Source organism: Gossypium arboreum, chromosome 3 (genome assembly GCF_025698485.1).
Source record: "Gossypium arboreum isolate Shixiya-1 chromosome 3, ASM2569848v2, whole genome shotgun sequence".
NCBI lineage: Eukaryota > Viridiplantae > Streptophyta > Magnoliopsida > Malvales > Malvaceae > Gossypium > Gossypium arboreum.
The window spans coordinates 20,914,203-20,934,607 of NC_069072.1; the positions used below are offsets into that span (position 1 = coordinate 20,914,203).

The 20,405-nt window shown below is 29.6% G+C and overlaps 2 protein-coding genes across 2 annotated transcripts; both read right to left on the minus strand.

Moving 5' to 3' along the window:
* Window positions 1-9,888: 9,888 nt before the first annotated feature.
* Window positions 9,889-12,942, minus strand: LOC108474599 (3-oxoacyl-[acyl-carrier-protein] reductase 4). Its single transcript, XM_017776576.2, has 11 exons — window positions 12,350-12,942; window positions 11,927-12,063; window positions 11,538-11,591; window positions 11,347-11,427; window positions 11,219-11,264; window positions 11,043-11,137; window positions 10,920-10,952; window positions 10,706-10,840; window positions 10,549-10,642; window positions 10,292-10,374; window positions 9,889-10,190 (listed from the first exon to the last, which is right to left on the minus strand). The coding sequence occupies exons 1-11, from the start codon at window positions 12,528-12,530 to the stop codon at window positions 10,158-10,160; spliced, it is 972 nt and encodes a 323-aa protein (XP_017632065.1). The 5' UTR covers window positions 12,531-12,942; the 3' UTR covers window positions 9,889-10,157.
* A 143-nt stretch (window positions 12,943-13,085) lies between these two features.
* On the minus strand, window positions 13,086-14,864 carry LOC108474600 (protein Iojap-related, mitochondrial). The gene is made up of 4 exons (XM_017776577.2): window positions 14,444-14,864; window positions 14,269-14,356; window positions 13,815-13,912; window positions 13,086-13,287 (listed from the first exon to the last, which is right to left on the minus strand). The coding sequence occupies exons 1-4, from the start codon at window positions 14,753-14,755 to the stop codon at window positions 13,216-13,218; spliced, it is 570 nt and encodes a 189-aa protein (XP_017632066.1). The 5' UTR covers window positions 14,756-14,864; the 3' UTR covers window positions 13,086-13,215.
* Window positions 14,865-20,405: the final 5,541 nt, after the last annotated feature.

The following is a 20,405-nucleotide window of genomic DNA, read 5'->3' on the forward strand; positions in this document are numbered from 1 at the left end:
CATATGACTTAATAATTAACTATCAAACACCATATGTATATATATATTCCCTAGTCATGCACAACCAAACACCTTACTAGGCATTAACAACTTTATAATTATATGCATATCTACTTAAGACCAATTATGTATTTAATAAATTCTACAAGTATGGTTATTTATAGTGACTAAGTACCATTTAATCTCAAGTTATACTTATAAGTACATCCACATAAATACATTCGCACTTAAACATCATCTTGGCCGAATAATCAAATACACTCATTGTCTATTTTTCAATCAACTTATCAACCACTTTGTTTTACCCAAGCCGAATGCACATATATATGTATATATATATATACGTAATTGCATTTTTATTTACTTGGCCGAATACTCACCTGACTATTTGAGTATATTAATATTCAACTTCTCAAAAACCACAATTTTATTATAATCATGCTTGCATATACTTTTACACATAAGCGAAGAAATCACTACGTAGTATTGCATATATATATACATACATGAATAGCCAACAAGACCAATTTTCCCGAAACATACATTGCATTTAATTATGAGTTATTTTCTCATACTACACTTATATAACTACAAGCCGAATATACATATACTTACATCACTTAAACATCCAACACCCAATTTCTTTAACAAAGCACATTTTCGAAAATGACAAGGAAATATAACAACCTTTAATCCAACTTATAATTGCATAACACATTCCAAGCATTTACTCTATTCCATCATTTAAAATACAAACATTACTCAAAAATATCCCTAGTTCAAATTCGGCAATTACACCAATACACAAAATGATTTATTTTTATTTTTTTGTTCATTCATCTAAACTACTTACAAGCACCTTAAACTATCTCAAACATCATTCATTTGTAATTATTTATTAAACTTGAAGACAACCATGTATCCCTTTCATTTTTTACCATGGCCGAGAACTCAAATCCTCCCTAAAACCAAAATTTTAACATGGGTTAAATAAAGAACTTGGTAACTAACTTAAAATTAACTACAATTTTAAGAATTAATATGAATTCTTACCTTGACTCAAGCCTAAGGTGACCGAATGGAGTTTTCTCCCCTTTCCTCTCTTTCGTTTCGGCCAAGAACAAAGATAAAGCTTTGTTTTCATCACCCATTTTTCCTTTATTTTTATTCATTAATAATATAAAATATAAAGCCATTTTAAGTGATAATTAATATATATATTTTATATAAAGCATCATCATGGCCTACCACTAATAACAAAAAGGGATATTTGACATGCAAGTCCCTACTTTTATAACATGCATTAATAGACCATTACACATTAAACTATCACATTTTAAAAATGTCTCATATAATTCCTATTTAATAAATTTCACATACAAATGACAAAAATCAAAGCATAAAACTTTCACACATGCATTTACACATGAATAAGTATATAATATAATGGTTAATTATTTTTGTGACTCGGTTTTATGGTCCCGAAACCACTTTTCGACTAGGGTCAAATTAGGGCTGTCACAGACCTACAAGAGGAAAAGAAATGCAGATGGAAAAGTGGAAACTTATTGGGCCAGACTTGTAGCCAAAGGTTATACTTAGAAATAAGGCATCAATTATGAAAAAACCTTCTCTTCGGTTGCCATGCTCAAGTTAATCCGCATATTACTATCCATTGTGGCGACTTTCAATTACGATATCTGGGACACACGGTCGTATCACCTATTTAGGAGCATTCTGTTTTGTGCAAATTTAAAATACATGGGACACACGGCAGTATCACCTGACCATGTGTCACACACGGTTGAGACACACGTCCGTGTCTCTACCCGTGTGGATGAAAATAGGCTATTTTACAAGCCATATTTTTCAACCAGTTTTGTGTCAACCTATAATCAACATTATACTTATCATCAAGCCATAGTTAGGCATCCAAAACAAGCCAAAATAAGTGGCTAATCTCAACAAATTACATATAGGCCAACATTAAACAAGTTACCTATACATGCCATTATAACCAAAATCAAAACATTCAAAAGTACCGATAGAACCGATAGATAGTATGATATAACTCCGACAAGCTTCCAACCCAATCGAGCTTCCGGTAACCTGAAAAGTAAAGAAAAACAAATACGTAAGCAATAAATGTTTAATAAGCTCGTATAAACTTTAATCATATCCATCCATTTCAAATATGAAATTTATAAATATCAAGAATAATCTAATATTGATACCACAATACTCATGTGGCTATATTCATCAACTCACAAAGTAAATAAATCCACAGCATCACTAATACATATTATCCCTAGCATAGTAGGATTTTAAACAAACTTTAACTCTTCCAAATTTCTTTATTTCCATTTGCATTTCTTTACTTTCTACACTCATTCCATATGCATAATACACCAGTCATAACATATCATTCAACCATAACCACAAGCTAATCATTTAAACATAACCTTTGTCGAATTAATCATAAAATAAGTCATTTCATAAGAAATTGCATAACTTAAAACTTACCACTCTTTCATGAACACAAACATATATTCATTTGAGCACTTACCATTTCAATGCATCTTATAATTAAATATATTACCATTCAACCAATAGCTTGGCACTTGCCTAAGCAGCAAACAACAACACTTGTTAGCGTACTTGAACATATTTCATATAATTTCAACATCGATAACCTTACTATCTCAACATGTTACACTTGAGTTTATTTCTCATCTCAACTTACATGATTTCCATGTATCAACATATCAAGATATTGGTATATATATATCATATTACATGTCATTCTCCTACCATTTCTTCATATACATATATCATTCAAGATAACTCCCGATATTTTACCTTTCGAAGAACGACTTACGGATTTAAGTACATCGTTAACAGAAGCTCGAAAGCTAAACAAAAGCTCATGAGAGCTTAACAGAAACCCATAAGGGTTGAACAGAAGCTCGTAAGAGCTAAACAAAATCCCATAAGGGTTAAACAGAAGCTTAAAAGAACTGAACGAAAACTCATAAGGGTTAAACAGAAGCTCAAAAGAGCTGAATAGAAACCCATAAGGGTTAAACAGAAGCTTGTAAGAGCTAAACGGAAAGTAAAACACGAGAGTTCACAAAAAATGCTGAACCTCGATTTACTTGGATAATTTTTTGCCATTTTCCTCCAATGCCGTCAATTCTCCAAATCACGAATGTACTCAAATCTTGCGTTCAATCCAAACTGAGTATTAATTTCGATAATATTTTTCCAACAATAATTCAATTGCAACAAAAAATATATATATTACCAATCACCAATTAACATTCACTTTAATCAAAATTATACAGAATACAGTTCATACGAACTTACCTGGTTAAATTGCAGAAATACCAATATTCAAAGGCATTTTGAAAATTTTCCATTTTCCTCGATTTTCCACTCAACCTTGATATAAATCAATAATTTCATACAATATATTAATTTAAACAAAAAAATAATTCATTTCATGAAATTTGGTCATTTTTGACATTTTTACAAATTTACTCCTAAATTTTTACTTTTATTCAATTTAGTCCCTAAGTCTAAAACATGCAAATTAACCATTTTTAATGCAAACCCGTGCTAGCTAAATATTCATGGCATTCAATACAGCCCATTTTTATGCTTTTCTATCACTAATAAACTTAAATATAACATAAAATCTTAACATCCATACCTTATTCTCTTAAAACCAAACTTTTACTTAACTTTCTCTCTCTTCGAGCTTATATTTCTTGAATCTAACTTGATATTCTAACTCCCCATAATCTCCTTATTATCTTTCTCTCTTGGTAGCTATGGAAATGCTTTTGATTTTTAAGTGAAAATGGTAATTTTTTTTGTGAAAGGACCAAATTGTAAAGAAAAGAAAATTTCTTTCTTTCTTTTCTTCTTCTCATGTTAGTAGCATGGAAAGATGAAGATAATTCTTTATCTTTCTTTCCTTTTATACTAAACAAAAATAAATAAAATATAAATAAATATCAAATCAATATATTAATAAACTAATATTTATTTATTTAATTATTCTAAAATATCACCAACATCATTATTACTCTTCAAAATTATCTTCCTTGCTAAATGATCATTTTGCCCCTTATAATTATTCAAAATTCCTTCATTGATTCATCATTCATGTTAGTAAAATTGTGATTTAACCCCTCATACTTTTTTCACTTATTCAATTTGGTCCAATTGATCCATTTTTCTTAGTTTTTAGATCCTTCCACCCTTAAAATATCTGCACTATTGGTCCTTTAACTTTTTATATTTACACTTTAACCCCTCAAATTTTGAATATTTGCTCTTGGGCCACAAAACTTTTCTCACTTTTGTAATTTAGTCCTTTCTTGAATTAATATATCATAATATACTTCCCAAATAGATTTTGTTGACATAACTCAAAATTTCCCTTTTTGTCACTTTATTCCTTTATTTTACTATATCAAGGACAATATCTCACTTTCTTACTATAGCAACTTTTGGGGTATTACAAGTAGTATTTCTATGATTCAAGTCAGTATAATGCAAAATTCAAACCAAATGTATAAAACTAATCTCAAGTAAAAATGTTAACTAAATCACATACAGATTATACAAATCTTTGAACTATACAGCAATTTAACCATTATCTTTTCATATCAGCCCTCAAACTCATTTAACTAGTTTGCATGCTCTTTCACATGTTATCAATATTCAAATTCTATAAATGAATATTTTTTGTACAACATGTAACATTTGATCACTTCCAATATCAATCAACCAATTAATACATTATATCTCCTATTAACCTAACTCGAACTCGAACAGATGTAACAGCCTGAATTTCAATGGTGTCGGGAACAGTGATTAGAGATCACTAAATCCGATGAGTAAGTTTAAAAATTTAGTATATTGATATTAATGAGTCAAGTGTGAATTTAGAAATATTTTTGAATTAGAGAATTATATGAATTTAAAAGAATTTATTAGGTCAAAAGGGTTACACACAAGGTATCGAGACCTTGAATGTATAAACCGAGCCATAAATATTTTTATAAATATTTATGGAGTGTTATTGAGTTAGTATTAAAGTTTCACTAGAAAATTTTAACGTTTTAATAGTTAATTAATTAAAAAGGACTAAATTGTAAAAGGTGCAAAACTAGCAAAAGTGATTAAATAGCTTAAGTGTCTAATGAGGAAGGATTTAAAAGGAATTAGACCCAAATAATTTTGGCTGGACGGTATGGGTATAGAAATGGATGAGAAAACAATGTGAACTAACGACAAAATGGTAATTTGGTTAAAATTAAATATAAAACAAGTGATTAAATTGAAAAATCTAGAGTTCTCTTCATAATTTATCAGCCAAAATGCCATAGGAGGTATAAAAAAATCTTTTTTTATATTTTTAACCATGTGAGTTCAATTCTTGCTTTTTCTTTGTAATTTTTATGTTTTTGTGACTTTTACAATTAGGTCCGCTTATTGAATTCATTAGTTTTTGATTCTATGGGTGAAATTGAAAGTTACCATGGTTGAGTGCTGGAAATTTATGATGAATAAACATGGATTTGAAGCTTTAATTTTGCTATGTGATGATTTTATTAAGTGATTTCAATAGAAATTGATTTTTAGGACCTAATTGTGAAAAAGTTAAGAATTAGGGTTTTGTGCTAAAATTTTGAATATCAAAGGTTGTGTAGTAGTTTAAAATTATGGAATAATGTGTTTATTGAGAAAAATTAGCTCAATTGATGGGTTAATTGAGTAGGGACTAAATTGTAAAAATTGTAAATTTTAGGGTAAAAGTGTAATTTCAAAATTTTGAAGGGTATAGATTGTGAAGTGAATTAGAATTAAAACAAATGCTAATGAATGGAAAAATTCTATATTATAGATCAAGAATTCAAAGACGAACGTGGAAAGGAGAAAATTGTTGATTAGTCCCTGAATTGCTTTAACTTCAACGATATTAGCCAGGTAAGTTCATATGGTTGAACTCTTATGATTAATTGTTAATATATAAATGATATAGTGTTTTATTTATATAAATTTTCTATTGAATTATGAAAATTGTGATAACGTGAAAGTTGAAGTGGAAATTCAAATTAAAGGAAACGCAGAATTGAGTACATTCAATCAGTGATCAATGATGAATGGACGGATAAGACCATGGTTAAATCATGGCAAAGTGTGAAATGTAATACCATAGTGGAGCTATGGCATAGTGTGAAAGACCATAACTGAGATAAGGCACAGTGAAAGTGAACGTAAGACCATGATTAAATCATGGCAGTTATATAAGTGTGTGCAAGTATAAGACCATAGCTAAGCTATGGCAAAGTGATAAAATGTGCAACCATGGCAAGACCATGATAGAAAGTGTGCAAGATCAAAGTGAAATGAAGCATCAAGTGAACAACGTAGTCAATTTCGTAAGACGTTTCCTAAATTTGATAAGAAATGGTAAGTGATAAATGAATTAAAGTGATATTAAGCTCAATCAAGTGAATTAATCATTTGAGATTGTGATTCGCAGGAAATATTAGTGAAATGTTCTATTATTATTTTGAAAATATATCATGTTTGATAAGATTTACTTTAGACCTATGAAGTTACTAAGCTTCTATAAGCTTACTTGTGTATGTTAATGTCTTTTGTAGATTGAAGTGAATTTGGAAGATCAAATCATCACAACAAGGCACACTATCCAGATCATCTCCGGTAGACCTTGTTATGTATTTAAAGGTTTATATGGCATATATAGGAATTGAAAGAGTTAAACTTTGAAACAAGGTTATAAATGATACGTAAGTATATGTTTTAAACATATAAGAACTAGTAGTTTATAATAATTAATGAATGAAGTTAAAATAGTGAATTTATGCAAATTGAATTTTGTGATTGCTTATGATAGTTATAAAATTTGATTTTGGCTTGAATTGATTGTTTAGTTGAGATATATTATTGTATGAATGTGTTTAGTGCAGGTTGGTTGTGTAAGGGTGAGAAAAATGGCCTTAAAATGGCCTATTTTCATCCATACTGGTAGATACACGGCCTATCCCATGGGCATGTGTTTTGGCCGTATATCCCCTGCACCTTAAAAATGAGAAACAGAATACTCAATTGAGCACACGGTCAGAGACACAGGCGTGTGTCTCAGCCGTGTGGGTCACACGCCCTAGCACACGGGCGTGTGATTTGGCCATGTGACCTAAATTTCTTCATGCCTTATAAGTCAGAGAGTTACACGGGTTAGGAACACGGACGTGTGAGCCACATGGCCTAATCACACAGGCGTGCCTCTAGACCAAATGGGCGTGTGGGCATTGTATATAAGGAAAATTTTGTAAATTCGTGAAAAATTCTTAGGGTTTTCGATTAGTCTCGAATCGTTTCTATTGTTCATATTGGGCTTCGAAGGTCCATTTAAGGGGCTATATGATTATTATCTAATGTGAATAGTATTTTTTGGCTCGATTTAACTGTAAACTCCAGTAATACTCTATAACCCTGCTCCAGCAACGGATACGGGTTAGGGGTGTTACAACAGATGCACGAATATCAACCAACACACCAAATTTTACAACTAGCGCCTCATCGAAAAGTCTGAAGTAAATATATTGTGACCGGTATAATCAAAGTAGAAGTTGTGCCCAAAACTCATCGACATGTAATCGAAGTAACCCGTACTCAATCTATCCTATGGCATGCCAACTATATCCAACTATGCCAATATAGTTAATAGGATAACCAATTATTCAATTCAAAGCAAATTTCATAATTTCATCAAGTTTCACTATTTTCAATTTTATTTAATTTAGTCATTTATCTTGATAATCAATCACAACCATACCAATTCAATTCAATTAACCATTTTCAACTCACCTCAATATCATTCTATGCAAAATAGTATAACTATGCAGCAATTAAAGTGATTTGAATCATAAAAATACAAACCAAAAATCTGAATTACTCGTCGTCAACTCTAGTCTTTTCTTTTACTCTTGACATCCTCATGTCGTCTTTAGCTACGAATAATAATCCAACAATATAAAATATCAAATTTTATATCAAATAACATTCAATTACAAAGTCACACATATTTTTCAATTTATTCAATTTAGTCCCTAAAATCAAAACTAGCATAACTTTCAATTTAAAGCCTTGGATTAAAATCTGATTTTGTAATTATTCATTAGGGACCTCCCACTTTGAATTTCTACTATCAATTTTACATTTTATTCAATTTGGTCCCTAACATGCAAAACTATCAATTAAGCTTTACAATTTAGTCATTTTCTTAAACTAATATTAATTTCTATAAATTTAACAACTAAAACTTTCAAATCACAACAATGGAAACTTCCTAAAATTTTAACAGTTTTGCAAATGGGTATATGGACTAGCTAAATCAAGCTCTCATAACCTCAAATCTATAAAAATTACAATAAAATAACCTAATTTTGTTTACCTATTAATGATTGAATGTAAGGATGCAAAATGGCTTCTTTCCTTTGTTTTCTTTCTTTTGGACAGTGAAAATGTTGAAGAAGATGATACTTTTCATCTTTCCTATCCATTATTTTCTATTTATATTAGGTTTATTTCTTAATTAAACTTAGTTAAATTAGTTAATTATATTAGTTTACTTAATTAATCTATCATCATCACACTGTACACTAAGTCTTATTTTAACATGGTCTAATTGCTTTTTTTGTACCTTTATCTAATTGCAATTTGGGTTCCCCGAGCTATTTTCTAATTAAAAATTTATAACGCTTAAAATTTTACTAGTTAGTCCTCAAGCCTTAATTAATCACTAATTAGGCTAAATTACTTATCCATATTCAATTCAATGATACCCTAGCTCCATAGATATCCTTATTTAATATTTACATACTCAGATTACGGAAACAGGATCCTAAAATCGTATTTTCTGACACCACTAAAAATCGAGTCATTACATTTATAGGAAGCGGTCATGTGTAAAATGATGCTAACGCGTTGGACTTTCTATCTAGCTATCATTACGAAGCGTGTGGGAGGGATGTCTTTAACGAGACGAGGATGTCTATGATATGACAGATTCTGTCGTTCGTTCTGACTTTGATGGGATAAAGCAATTGAGCTCACGTGATGTTTGGTAACTAACAACTTCATATTCCTAATAAAGATTAGGTCATCTGTTGCCCAGGTAGTCATCCTGAAAGGGTGAGCTTGCAGGTAACCTCACAGTCTTCTGGTCACAAGCTTATTGTTCAGGCTTCTTCTTGGCTTGCCACATGTTTTAATGCGAATGGGGGTATAACAGATAGATTTGGGGAGATTGCATACCTTGGATTTGGGATTGAGAAATTTTTTTTTTTATGTGAGGGAAATAAAAGTTTGTTAATTCTATTAAGGCATAATGACAAATTAAGTCTTTAACGTTTATATTTTTGTTAATTTGACCCTTACTTTTTTTAGCTAAATTTGACTTCAACCTTTTAAAAAGAGTTGAATTGGTTCATTGAACTTTCAAAAAATAATAATAAATTGATGTTTTTTTTAACAAAAACACTAGCTAAAACGTTATATTGTTAAACATGACAACTAGCATTACAATTTGCATTTTCTTCATGTTAAATTTTTTAATTTTGAATTTATTTTTGTTCTGAATATTTTATAATTTTTAAATTATTTTTGATATGGCATATAAAACAAATAATATCATGTCATCATTAAGTACACGTGGATTGCCATGTGAGTTGTTATACTAACATCGTTAAAAATTAATGTTTTAATTAGTATTTTCATTAAAAAAATAATTTGACTCTTTTAAAAGGCTAATAAATAAATTTAACTAAAAAAATAAGAATCAAATTAATAAAAAGAAATTGTAAACGAGTGCTAAATTTATTAATAAACATTTGTTAGTTCTTGAGTCTGAATTATGATTATTTGAGTCGTATGAATATGAGGTGGTTAAAAAAACGCATATTGGCAAAGCTCTCCTTGTAAAGCTAAATTCCGGAATTCTTGTTTATTATATTTAAAAAGAAAATACTATCGAACAACAGCATCCACTAAACAAGGTATACCTTAATTAGAGATCCCAACTGCAGCTGCTTAAGAACCGGCTGAAAGTTTATCTACATGACCATGCCTCCATCAATGGTGAACACCTGCAACACAACAATGTCCGACTATCAGCTAACTCAAACAAATCAACCATTGTTCCGGTTTTATATATAAAAAGCCATAATGAAGAAAGCAGATTCATAACCTGTCCTGTGATGTAATTAGAAGCCGGGTTTAGGGCCAAAAATTCCACCAGTCCAGCAACTTCTGCCGGTTGACCATACCTTCCTGTATCCATAATCAACACAGTTACCACTACTGCAACTGTTACTCAGCATTTGAATCAACTGAAACTAGGATATGACATTAATAATGTGTTTATAGTAAAAGCCGTAGGAAGACAGTTGTATGTGAGTACAGTAAGAATCAAGAAAGTTATTGATTTTATATTATCTCTCTCACCAAAGGGGATTGTTGTTAAGATTCTCTTCTCAATATCTCCACCAAGCTTGGAAGTCATATCAGTTGCAATGAATCCAGGGGCAACAGCATTGACCTGGAACGATAATTTTTATACAACATTGTTTATCAGAAGAAGTAATAACCCAGGAAAACTTACATTAATGTTTCGGCTCGCATATTCCCTTGCAACAGTCTTTGTCAACCCAATCACTCCTGCTTTAGCAGCACTGTAGTTAGCTTGCCCCAGATTCCCAACCAGACCAGCCACTGATGATATGTTTATTATTTTTCCCTGAAAATACAACATATTCTTAAACAAACACTCTTCAAGCATGGTTAAACCAACTTCAAATGGAGAAATATGTTACTGCCTTTCTCTTCTTCATCATGACTTTGGCTGCTGCCTGCAAAGAGCAAAGTGAGTCAGTTCCAATAATATATGACTCAAAACATCAACTAGAATAGTGAGTCATATGTCCAGCATTCGTTCTGACCTGCGTACAAAGAAACGCTCCTGTAAGATTCACATCAATAACCTCCTGCCATTGTAATTTCGTCATTCTCATCAACAAAGTATCCCGAGTAATTCCTAAAATCGTGTTCACCAGATTAAGTGAGAAGACAAAATCAAAATCTAAATCATGAGAAGAGAAAAAGGATTTTACATAACCTGCATTGTTTACCAATATATCAACAGTTCCCCATGCATCTAGTGCCTGCCAATACAAACACAAAGTCATGACATCTACAACAGAATTACAAATATAATTATGAAATGAAAGACAACATTGACTTTACGGTTTTTATCATTGCATCCACATTAGCTTCTTTTAGAACATCTCCGCCAAAAGTAACAGCCTGACCACCGTATGACTCGATCTAGAATACAAAGGCATTTTGGTAACAGCTTTTAAAGCAATGTTTAAGTGAAAAAGAAGTAATCCCAATCAAGTATTCGTGTAAATTTCATCAAAGGGCATATAGTTCACCTCTTTTGAAACTGCCTCAGCCTCCTTTGACGACCTAACGTAATTTACTAGGACCTGCAATAGCAAACAAGGCATCTAAAACCGTCATTTTCAAAACAAATAGTAGTAAATAGAAAATAATCTTCAATTTTGAAACCCTTGATATGCATGCAATCATTATCAGCAGACAGCAAATAAGCATGAAAAGCTGAATGGACCATGAGTCAGCCTACTTAGCCAGCAGATAGTTTAGACAAGTAATTTAATTTAGATAACGGTAATCATGAGTAGTTTATCTCAGGAATTGATGAGACCGACAACCCATTCATATTTGAGAGATATTTGTACTACTACCGACAGTAAGTGCTGTATTTTTCCCTGTAAGATACTAATAAGGAACACCCGCTAACCTTGCAACCGGCTTTTCCTAAGGCCAAGGCAACTGCCTTACCGATTCCTCTAGAAGCTCCTGTAACTATGGCCACTGGAGCTTCCACTTCTTGAGCTGCTTCAGAGCTAGCTTGTTCAACACGCTTGGCTCTTACACCTGAAAAAAGAAAAACCAAGAACCCAAAAATAAATGAAAAGATCAAAAGCCTATTTAAGTCTATCATGTGTCTCGAAAATTTTCAAAAACTGTCAGATTATCTTCAAATATTGCTTATCATTCGTTAAACAGCAAAGTCCACAAGCTCCGACGATGAATTTGACTATAATGCAGCATCCTTAATTCGTAAACCTGCAGTTTTTTTTTTTTTTTTCCCTGCTAAAAGAACTATAAAATATGCCGTAAGGATTAGAATGACTGCTCTAAAGCAAAAGAAAACAAGTACTGGAGGAAGCAAACGATCTCCTCGATCTGCACTGAAGTCCGATACAAGGCTTAGTATGAACCAATCCGATTCGACAGGAAATTGGAGACCATTGCCGAGTCGGAAGAAATTTTGGGTCACTAGAATCACCGAATATAGAAACAGAGTTCAGAGCAATGACACTGGATGCGGCAACAGCCATTGGAATGAATCAGCAACGAGGAGGCGGAGAAGTGAAGAAGAACAATTTTGATACTTGCTTTTTTGTATAAAAAAACTAGTGAGAATGGGCAATTCCAACAATATTGTTATTCAATTTATATTATTTCATGGATTTGATAATTGTTCAGTAATGGGTCCTTGTTGCCCTCATAATTACAATGAATGGATTGATACAGCCAGCGGTAGGTACTATCCGTTGGGTGGCAAGTCAGTAAAATGAATGGTGTTCTGAGCACTGTAATGTAATTTAAACCTGATTTATTATATTGATTAGAGGAAAATTAGGTTAATCAGCTCAACCGTAAGCAAGTCACATGCACTGCGTGATTTGGACTGACGTCTACGCATATAACCCTCTATATACATGAAAAAACCTCGGTTAAAAACACACCTGTTGGCAAGTATCCATATCCAATATTATCACCCAAAACCAAGATGATCTAAGTAGGAAAAAGACGATAACCTGAGGGTGATATCTCCTTTGCAAAATAGAATCAGGCAACCAAAAGCAGAATATAGAAGGCAGCAGCAAACATGAAAAGAACTAGTGATCATATATCATTATATAGTTTCCAGTACAACAAGCAAAGAACCTTCTCATGTGCTAACAAACTACAACTGCAAAATCCAAGTGATAAACCCATGAAACAAAGGAACTCTGTCGATTAATCACTTCCCTGGGCTGGCTTTTTGGAATTATTAATACGCCGAACCTTTACAAAAACTTTTGTCAACTCCTGAAACAAACAAGACGGAAAGATTGGTTAACAGATCAACTAGCAAACATATATATACTTTTTGCATCTCCGCAAGAAAGATTTTGACAAAAAAATACTACAAAAAGCAAGAAAGGAAGGGAACGAGAGACCCCGAGGAGATAAAATATCCTATAGGTAATCAACATATAAAGTTCATTTCGACTGTCTAAAGGGTGAAATGTGAAAAATGTATAACAATTATTAGCTTTCAAACTCAGTGAGTAGAATATCTCAAATTAACTAATCCATATTCCAAACACAAGAGATAGGACTCTAATTTTACATTGGAGCACCTTACTGTAAAATATGCCATGTTCAACTTCTATGACCTATGGAGGTGTAAGACCACAAAACCAATGGAACCGAAGGAGACAAGCATTGTCACCAATTAGATAGAGAAGCTGAACCTGACCATCTCCGATCATCTGGGATCTAAACAGTTCCATAAAATATTTACACTATAAGATTTGAAGTACATCATTGTAGATTAAACTAAACAAACTTACCTCAACTGGTTCCTTCTGGGCTGGCTTTGCAGTCCAAAGATTTTCCAAATTGTAATAAGCTCTTGCCTTCTCATCGAGAGCATGAACTATCACTCGGCCTAAATAAAAGAAACATAGCCACACAAACAAATCATCCAAAATGGTACAATTTGCATGAAACTATAGAGAGTACATAGAATTATATACTATCATTCCAAAAAAATTTCTTATAGTTGAAACTGCTAACCACATATACGTGTTAAGCCCTAAGAAACATTATCCCACGAGATCCATTCCTTCAAAGCAGCTAAATGCAGAAGCAAATAGAAACATTTTGATTTTGCATAAAAATCATTACCGACAATGGTATCTTCACAACCTTACGCATTACATTTCTAAATATAAGCATGCGAAGAAATTGCTAATAGGAAACAACAAAGTTGAAGCTAAAGGAAAGAGGGAAAGCAGCACGAACCAGAGTCGATAACAATCCATTTTCCCGTCTCTTGCCCTTGCACGCTGGGTAATACCATCCTCTTAGCTCCTTTTTGCTTCTGCTTAACCTGTACCAGCAAAATAAACAAATAATCGCAGTGAGGATCGAGGAAACTAGGGAACAAAATAGAAAAAGAAAACCCATGAAACCGCACCTTGTAAATTAGGGCTTGGGCGATGTTCTTAACATGCCACTGGGACCTACCGGTGGCAATCACCATGAAATCTGCCCAATCGCATTGGTTACCAACCGGAACCACTGCCACGTCGTCTGCTCTCACGTCGCTTAGAACCTTCTCCACCTCTTGCAGGCTCAGCAACTCATTGCTTCTTCTCTCCACAGTGGATGAAGAGAACGTCTGATTTAAACCTGAAAACCCCAGCTTCCACGAGCCATTTGTGAGAGAGGAGGAAGGCAACCTTTTTGCAGATAGATGCAGATATCGGGATCTTAAAGTCGCCCACATCAGATTTCAACTCCTCGAGATTTTTTCAACTGAAAATCGCCACTTCCTCGAGCTAAAAGAAAATCCCCAGTTCCTCACAGCAGTTCATAAAATAAAATAAAATAAAATAAAAATAAAAATAAGTAAGGGCCTACCGACGTCGTTTTAGTTATTGCCTCACGCCTAGACTTGTCAATTGGGCCTATCAGGCAGTGAATTTAGAACCCGGATTCGGATTTTAAAATTTTTGAATTACTTCTGTTAGGTCAGTTTCATGCTTGAGTTATTTTAGATTTTTGAGTTTTTAAATCATTTGAATTTGGGTTTTAGTTTTTTAGTAATAGATTTTTTTAATTGAATTATTTTAGGTTAAATTATTTCCACTTTTACTCTTATTTATTGGATTTGATTATTAAAATAGATAATATTTATTTTTTAATTTTAAAATAAAATTAAATCAAAATTAAATAAATTATTGAATCAATGTATATTTATTATAAAATCAATAATTACTGAAAATATTTTTAATATAAAATATTATAAATTAATATAAATTTAAATTAAATTAAACTATAATAATGAAACAATAAAATGTATTTGAATGGAGGAAAATAGTTATTATGAATTAGTTTATTGTTAAAAGCTCATTATAAAAGTTTTATTATTAGTAATATTTTTAATTTTCAATTTTTATATTTTTTTGTTAATAAAATTTATTTAATCTAAACTTTTAATAGTTTTATTGTTATTAACGTTATTTAATCTAAAATTTTTAGAATAATAAAAATTTTATGAGATTTTAGGATTTGAAACACATGTAAAAATTAAAATAAAATTAGTCAAAATAGTTTTTAATCAACCAAAATCAATTGAAAATAAAACATTGATTTTTTTTTAAAAAAGGTTGAACTAATATAGAATCAAATTGAAATTGCATTTTAATAATTTCTCTTTCACTTATTAATTTGACTTGCAAATAAAGAGACCATATATATTTTAATTAAATAATTATTATATTTACAAATTGTTATCGAGATCATATGGTATAGGATGAAACTGCATATTTTAGAATAATAAAAATTGAAATGCGCAATTTACAAGTTATAAATTAAAACAATTTAATAATTTAGTATATAATTGTTATTTTTATTTTTATTTTAAATTGTACTTAATATAAGTTCAAGTCATATTAGGTTATTTGTTTGGTTATTTTAAGTTTGGATCGTTTCAATTTAGGTTAATTTTAAGTTGAATCAAATCAAGTTGTTGACTTTTCATGGTTTAAATTGGGTTTAATTACAAGTTAATCGCATTAAATTTTTAAGTTTATATTAAAATTAATAAATCTACTCAAACCCCTATATTGATATTGAAGCACTAGTATTTTGAGAGTTCGGAAGAAAATGAAACCAAACATCACTCTTACGCCTTGTGTTTGAGGATGATTAGTACTCACACATACGATAGGGATATATCCACACTATGTCTAAAAAGAATTATCAAACAAAGGCCTACCACTTGCTTCCCGAAGGTTTGAACTTGGGTGGGTTCTATAGGTAAACATTCCTTGATCACCAAGTCAATCATGGGAGTTCTGGTTTTTTATTAATATTTATTCTTTTTCTTTTACATAATTTGTATAGTTAAAGAGTTTGATTATTTTTAGATAAGATATTGAGTTTGAATTTTGTAGATACTGAAACAATGTTACAAAAGTTTACCTCTTTTTAAAAATTTAATTTGATTCAACTCCAAATATAATTAGATATAATATGATTATAGAATATAGAAAGATATTATATAAAAATAGTAACTTCATTAATTACTAAGTGAAAATAAAATAATAAATATATTTATAAAAAACTGATAGAAATAACAAATAACACTTTAGTTGGTTAGTAAAGAATAAATATTAAAATATATATAAATTTGGGTTTAAATTTTATTATGTATATATATTTTTCTATTTTCCATAAAAAATATATAAAATAATAAAATATATTTAAAATAATACATTTTAATTTATAAAATAAAAATATTTTATCATTATTCAACTGAATTTGCGTCCTGTGATATTAAAGTCAGTAAAAGTTTAATATTTATAAAGAAAAATTATATAATTTACTTTATATTATATTATATTTGTGATATGTAATACATGAGCGGAAAGCCACAAGCCTCACGTGCAACACCGACCGTAAAGCAAACTCGAACTTCAACGAGACGAGACAATCATATAAATTTTCTTTCCAGTAAGTATTATTTTAACCTTTTCTCAAGTTGTTGCAAATTGAACAGTAATAGAAACCGATTAGGATTTAACAAGCGTAAATATCTCTTTAAGTCCCTCGAATTTTGAAATACAGTTCCTTAAAATCTTTTTATTTTTTAAAATGAGCAGATAAAGATAATCAATAATATCATTAATTATTTCTGGTAATATATGATGCATTCTGAATTTAAAATTGGGAATATATATAATATTATAAAAACTAAAGCATTTTAGAATTCCAAAAATTGTTAAAATTATAAAAGGTCAATACAATTATAAACTTCAAAAAAAAACTAAAATTTTATTCAAATTTTCAAAAGATAATAAAATTTCCTTTTTTAAATACAAATAATCTTCAAAAATTTAAAAAACAAGACAATTGCCAACAATTTATTAAAATTTACAAAAAAATGAATAAGGTATCCATTAAAAAAAGGTGATAAAATTTAATAGAAATGTTATAAAATTTAAAAAATAAAATGTTTGGAAAAATAAAATAAAAAACAGGTGAAAACTTTTAATTGTTTTCCAAAAGGGTAGAGTGTCACATTTAAATTTTAATAAAATTTGTCAAAATCTTAAAAATAAACCCAAAAAGGATTAAATTTATAAATTTCAAAATTATCATGGAATAAGTAGAATTTCCAAACGTTCCAAATAATAATTAATTTTGATTTGAAACTTTTGAAATTTCAATTAATTTATAATTTTTATCGAACTTCTTTTTCCATTTTTTATTTTTATCATTTATGAAACAAATTGTCAAAATATTTTCTTTTATTTCATTTTTTTGTTATTTTTAATTTTCAAACTTAATAAAAATATTTCTAAATTTTATAATTGAAAATTCTTTTTATAATCATTTTTATATTTGTTATGACAATTACGTAATGCATGATTTTGAAATTGAAAATAATTGTGGTGTATATTGTAAGTGGTCTAAAGGGGTATTAAGATGATGGTTTATGATGTAGAACCCACAATATTTAAGACAAATACAAGATAAGAATTAAATAAAACAAATGTAAAGAAAAAAGAAAATAGTTTTAAAAAAAGCTAAGGAAAATTTAATTTTAGGAGTGAGTAAAACTCGATTCGACTTGAAAATTTAAAAAAAATTGAATTCTAAGTTAAACTAATTGAGTTATTCGAGTCAACTCGAATTTTTTTCGAATTTCGAATTCGAATCAAGTTTAATTTTCGAATTCAAATAATTTGCCCCTCACTCTAACCTTTACTTGGGAACTCGCCTATCCCATAAGTGATGGTCGGTCTAATTTGCTGAACCAATAGGTTATCATACTTGCGACTATACGAGCTTCCCATCCCACTTGCTCGTTTCCTCTCTACAGGCTATCATTGCGGCGGTGTACCTGCATTAGACTTTCCTCAAAGTAGAATAGTCTTGACAGATATTTTGTCCTCATGACAGAATCCTTATCCTGGAAGTGAAACTTCTATCCTTTCCATGAGATTTTCCTCTCACGTACAATTTTTTTGGGCTAGCCCTGGTGGCTCTTCATGACGGATCCTTGCTTACGATCCTCAAACACTTTTCCCATATTATTTTCCCATAGTTAGGTTAGCTTTCGCACGGCCTATCTTCCTCTAATTCTTGTCGGGTCCTTGTCCATGACTTGTCAACTTTCATATCTATCATTATCGCTTTCATCATTTTTGACAGATTCTTCATTATCCGCTTGCCATATTTACATTTTCTTTTAACTCTTCTTCCACTTGCATAGTTTCTCATGCTTGGCACATTGGCAATATACCTCGTGTTTGTGGTCCTAGTAGACTTTATGAGTTGTCCTAGCCGAACTATGGTCTTACATCTTTCTTACCTTATCGGATTTATCCCATGTTTATTGCCCCAATGGACTTTATCCATGTTAACTGTCCTAGCGGATTATCTCTATTCTGTGTTTATTGTCCTAATGAATTTTCTATGTTCTATGTTTATTGTCCTAACAAACTATCTCTGTTATGTGGATGCCATGGAGTTTTTCATCCATGGTCTTACACCGATCTACCCTCCTGGCATACTATCATATGATGCAATAGACTTTTTCATTCATGGTCTTACTCGTTATACCTAGCTGCCATAATATATTTCATTTACGGTCTTACATCGTATACCTTATACATTGTACCATGATTTCATGATATTTTTCATCCATGGTCTTATGCTACATACCTAATACTAGACTGCCATAGCGTATTTCATATATGGTCTTCCGAATTTTAAAAATAATTAATTTAAAAAAAAATTTTTTTTCATTTAATAAAATTTTTAAATTTTCTTTTTCAATTTACCCTTTAAAATTTAAATTTACCTAATCAAAGGGAAAAATTTTCAAACCCTTTTTCCCTTTTTTTAATAAATTTAAATTTTCTTCAAATATTAAATTTAAAAAAAAAATTTCTTTCTTTTTTCTTTTAAAAATTTTTTTTTTTCCCCAAATTTTTAATTTTTTTTTTCCCTTAAAAACCCTTTTTTAATTTTTGGAAATTAAAGCAAATTTAGAAAAGAAATTTTTTTTTTTTTTCCAAATTAAAAAAAAAAATTTTTTTTTTCTTTCCTTTTAAACCATTTTAAAAAAAAAAATTTTTTTTCTTTTTTTTTTTTAAAAAAAAAAAATTTTTTTCAAAATTATTTTTCAAAAATCCCTTTATTTTTTTTCTTTTCTAAATTCTTTTGAAATTTTAATAAATTTTTATTTTTTTGTAAAAGGAAATTTTAAAAAAAAATTTTTTCTTTCCTTTTCTTTTTTAATTTTTCCCCTAAAATAATTTTTTCCTTTTTTTAAACCTTTTTAAAAATTTTAAAATTTTTAAAAATTTTTAAATTTTTTTTTTTTTATTAATTAAAAATATTATTTTTTTTATAAAAATTTTTTTTTTTTTTTACTTTCAAAAAACCCTTTAAAATTTTCTTTAAAATTTCAAAATTTTTTCAAAGACATACAATTTAAAATTAAAATTTTATTTAAACCCTCAAATAAATTTTTTCACCCTTTTTTTTAATATCAAATTTTTAAATTTTTTTTTCCCAAAACCCTTTTTTAATTCTCAAATTTTTTTTTTTAAACCCTTTTTTTTTAATTTAATAAAAATTTTAATTTTTTAAAAAATTTTTTTTTAAATTTTTGTAAATTTTTTGAATTAAAAATAAAATTTAAAATTTTTTTTAAAAAAGGATTTTTGGGAAAATTTTAATAAAAAATTTTTTTGAATTTTATTTAAAATTTAAAAAAAAAAATTATTTTTAAATATTTAGGGTTTTGGGAAAAGAAAAATTTTTTAAAAATAATTGGTAAATAAAGGGAAAATTAAAAAAAGTATAAAATTAATTTTGGGAAATTAAAAAAAATGAAAATAAAATCTTTTTAAAAAAAA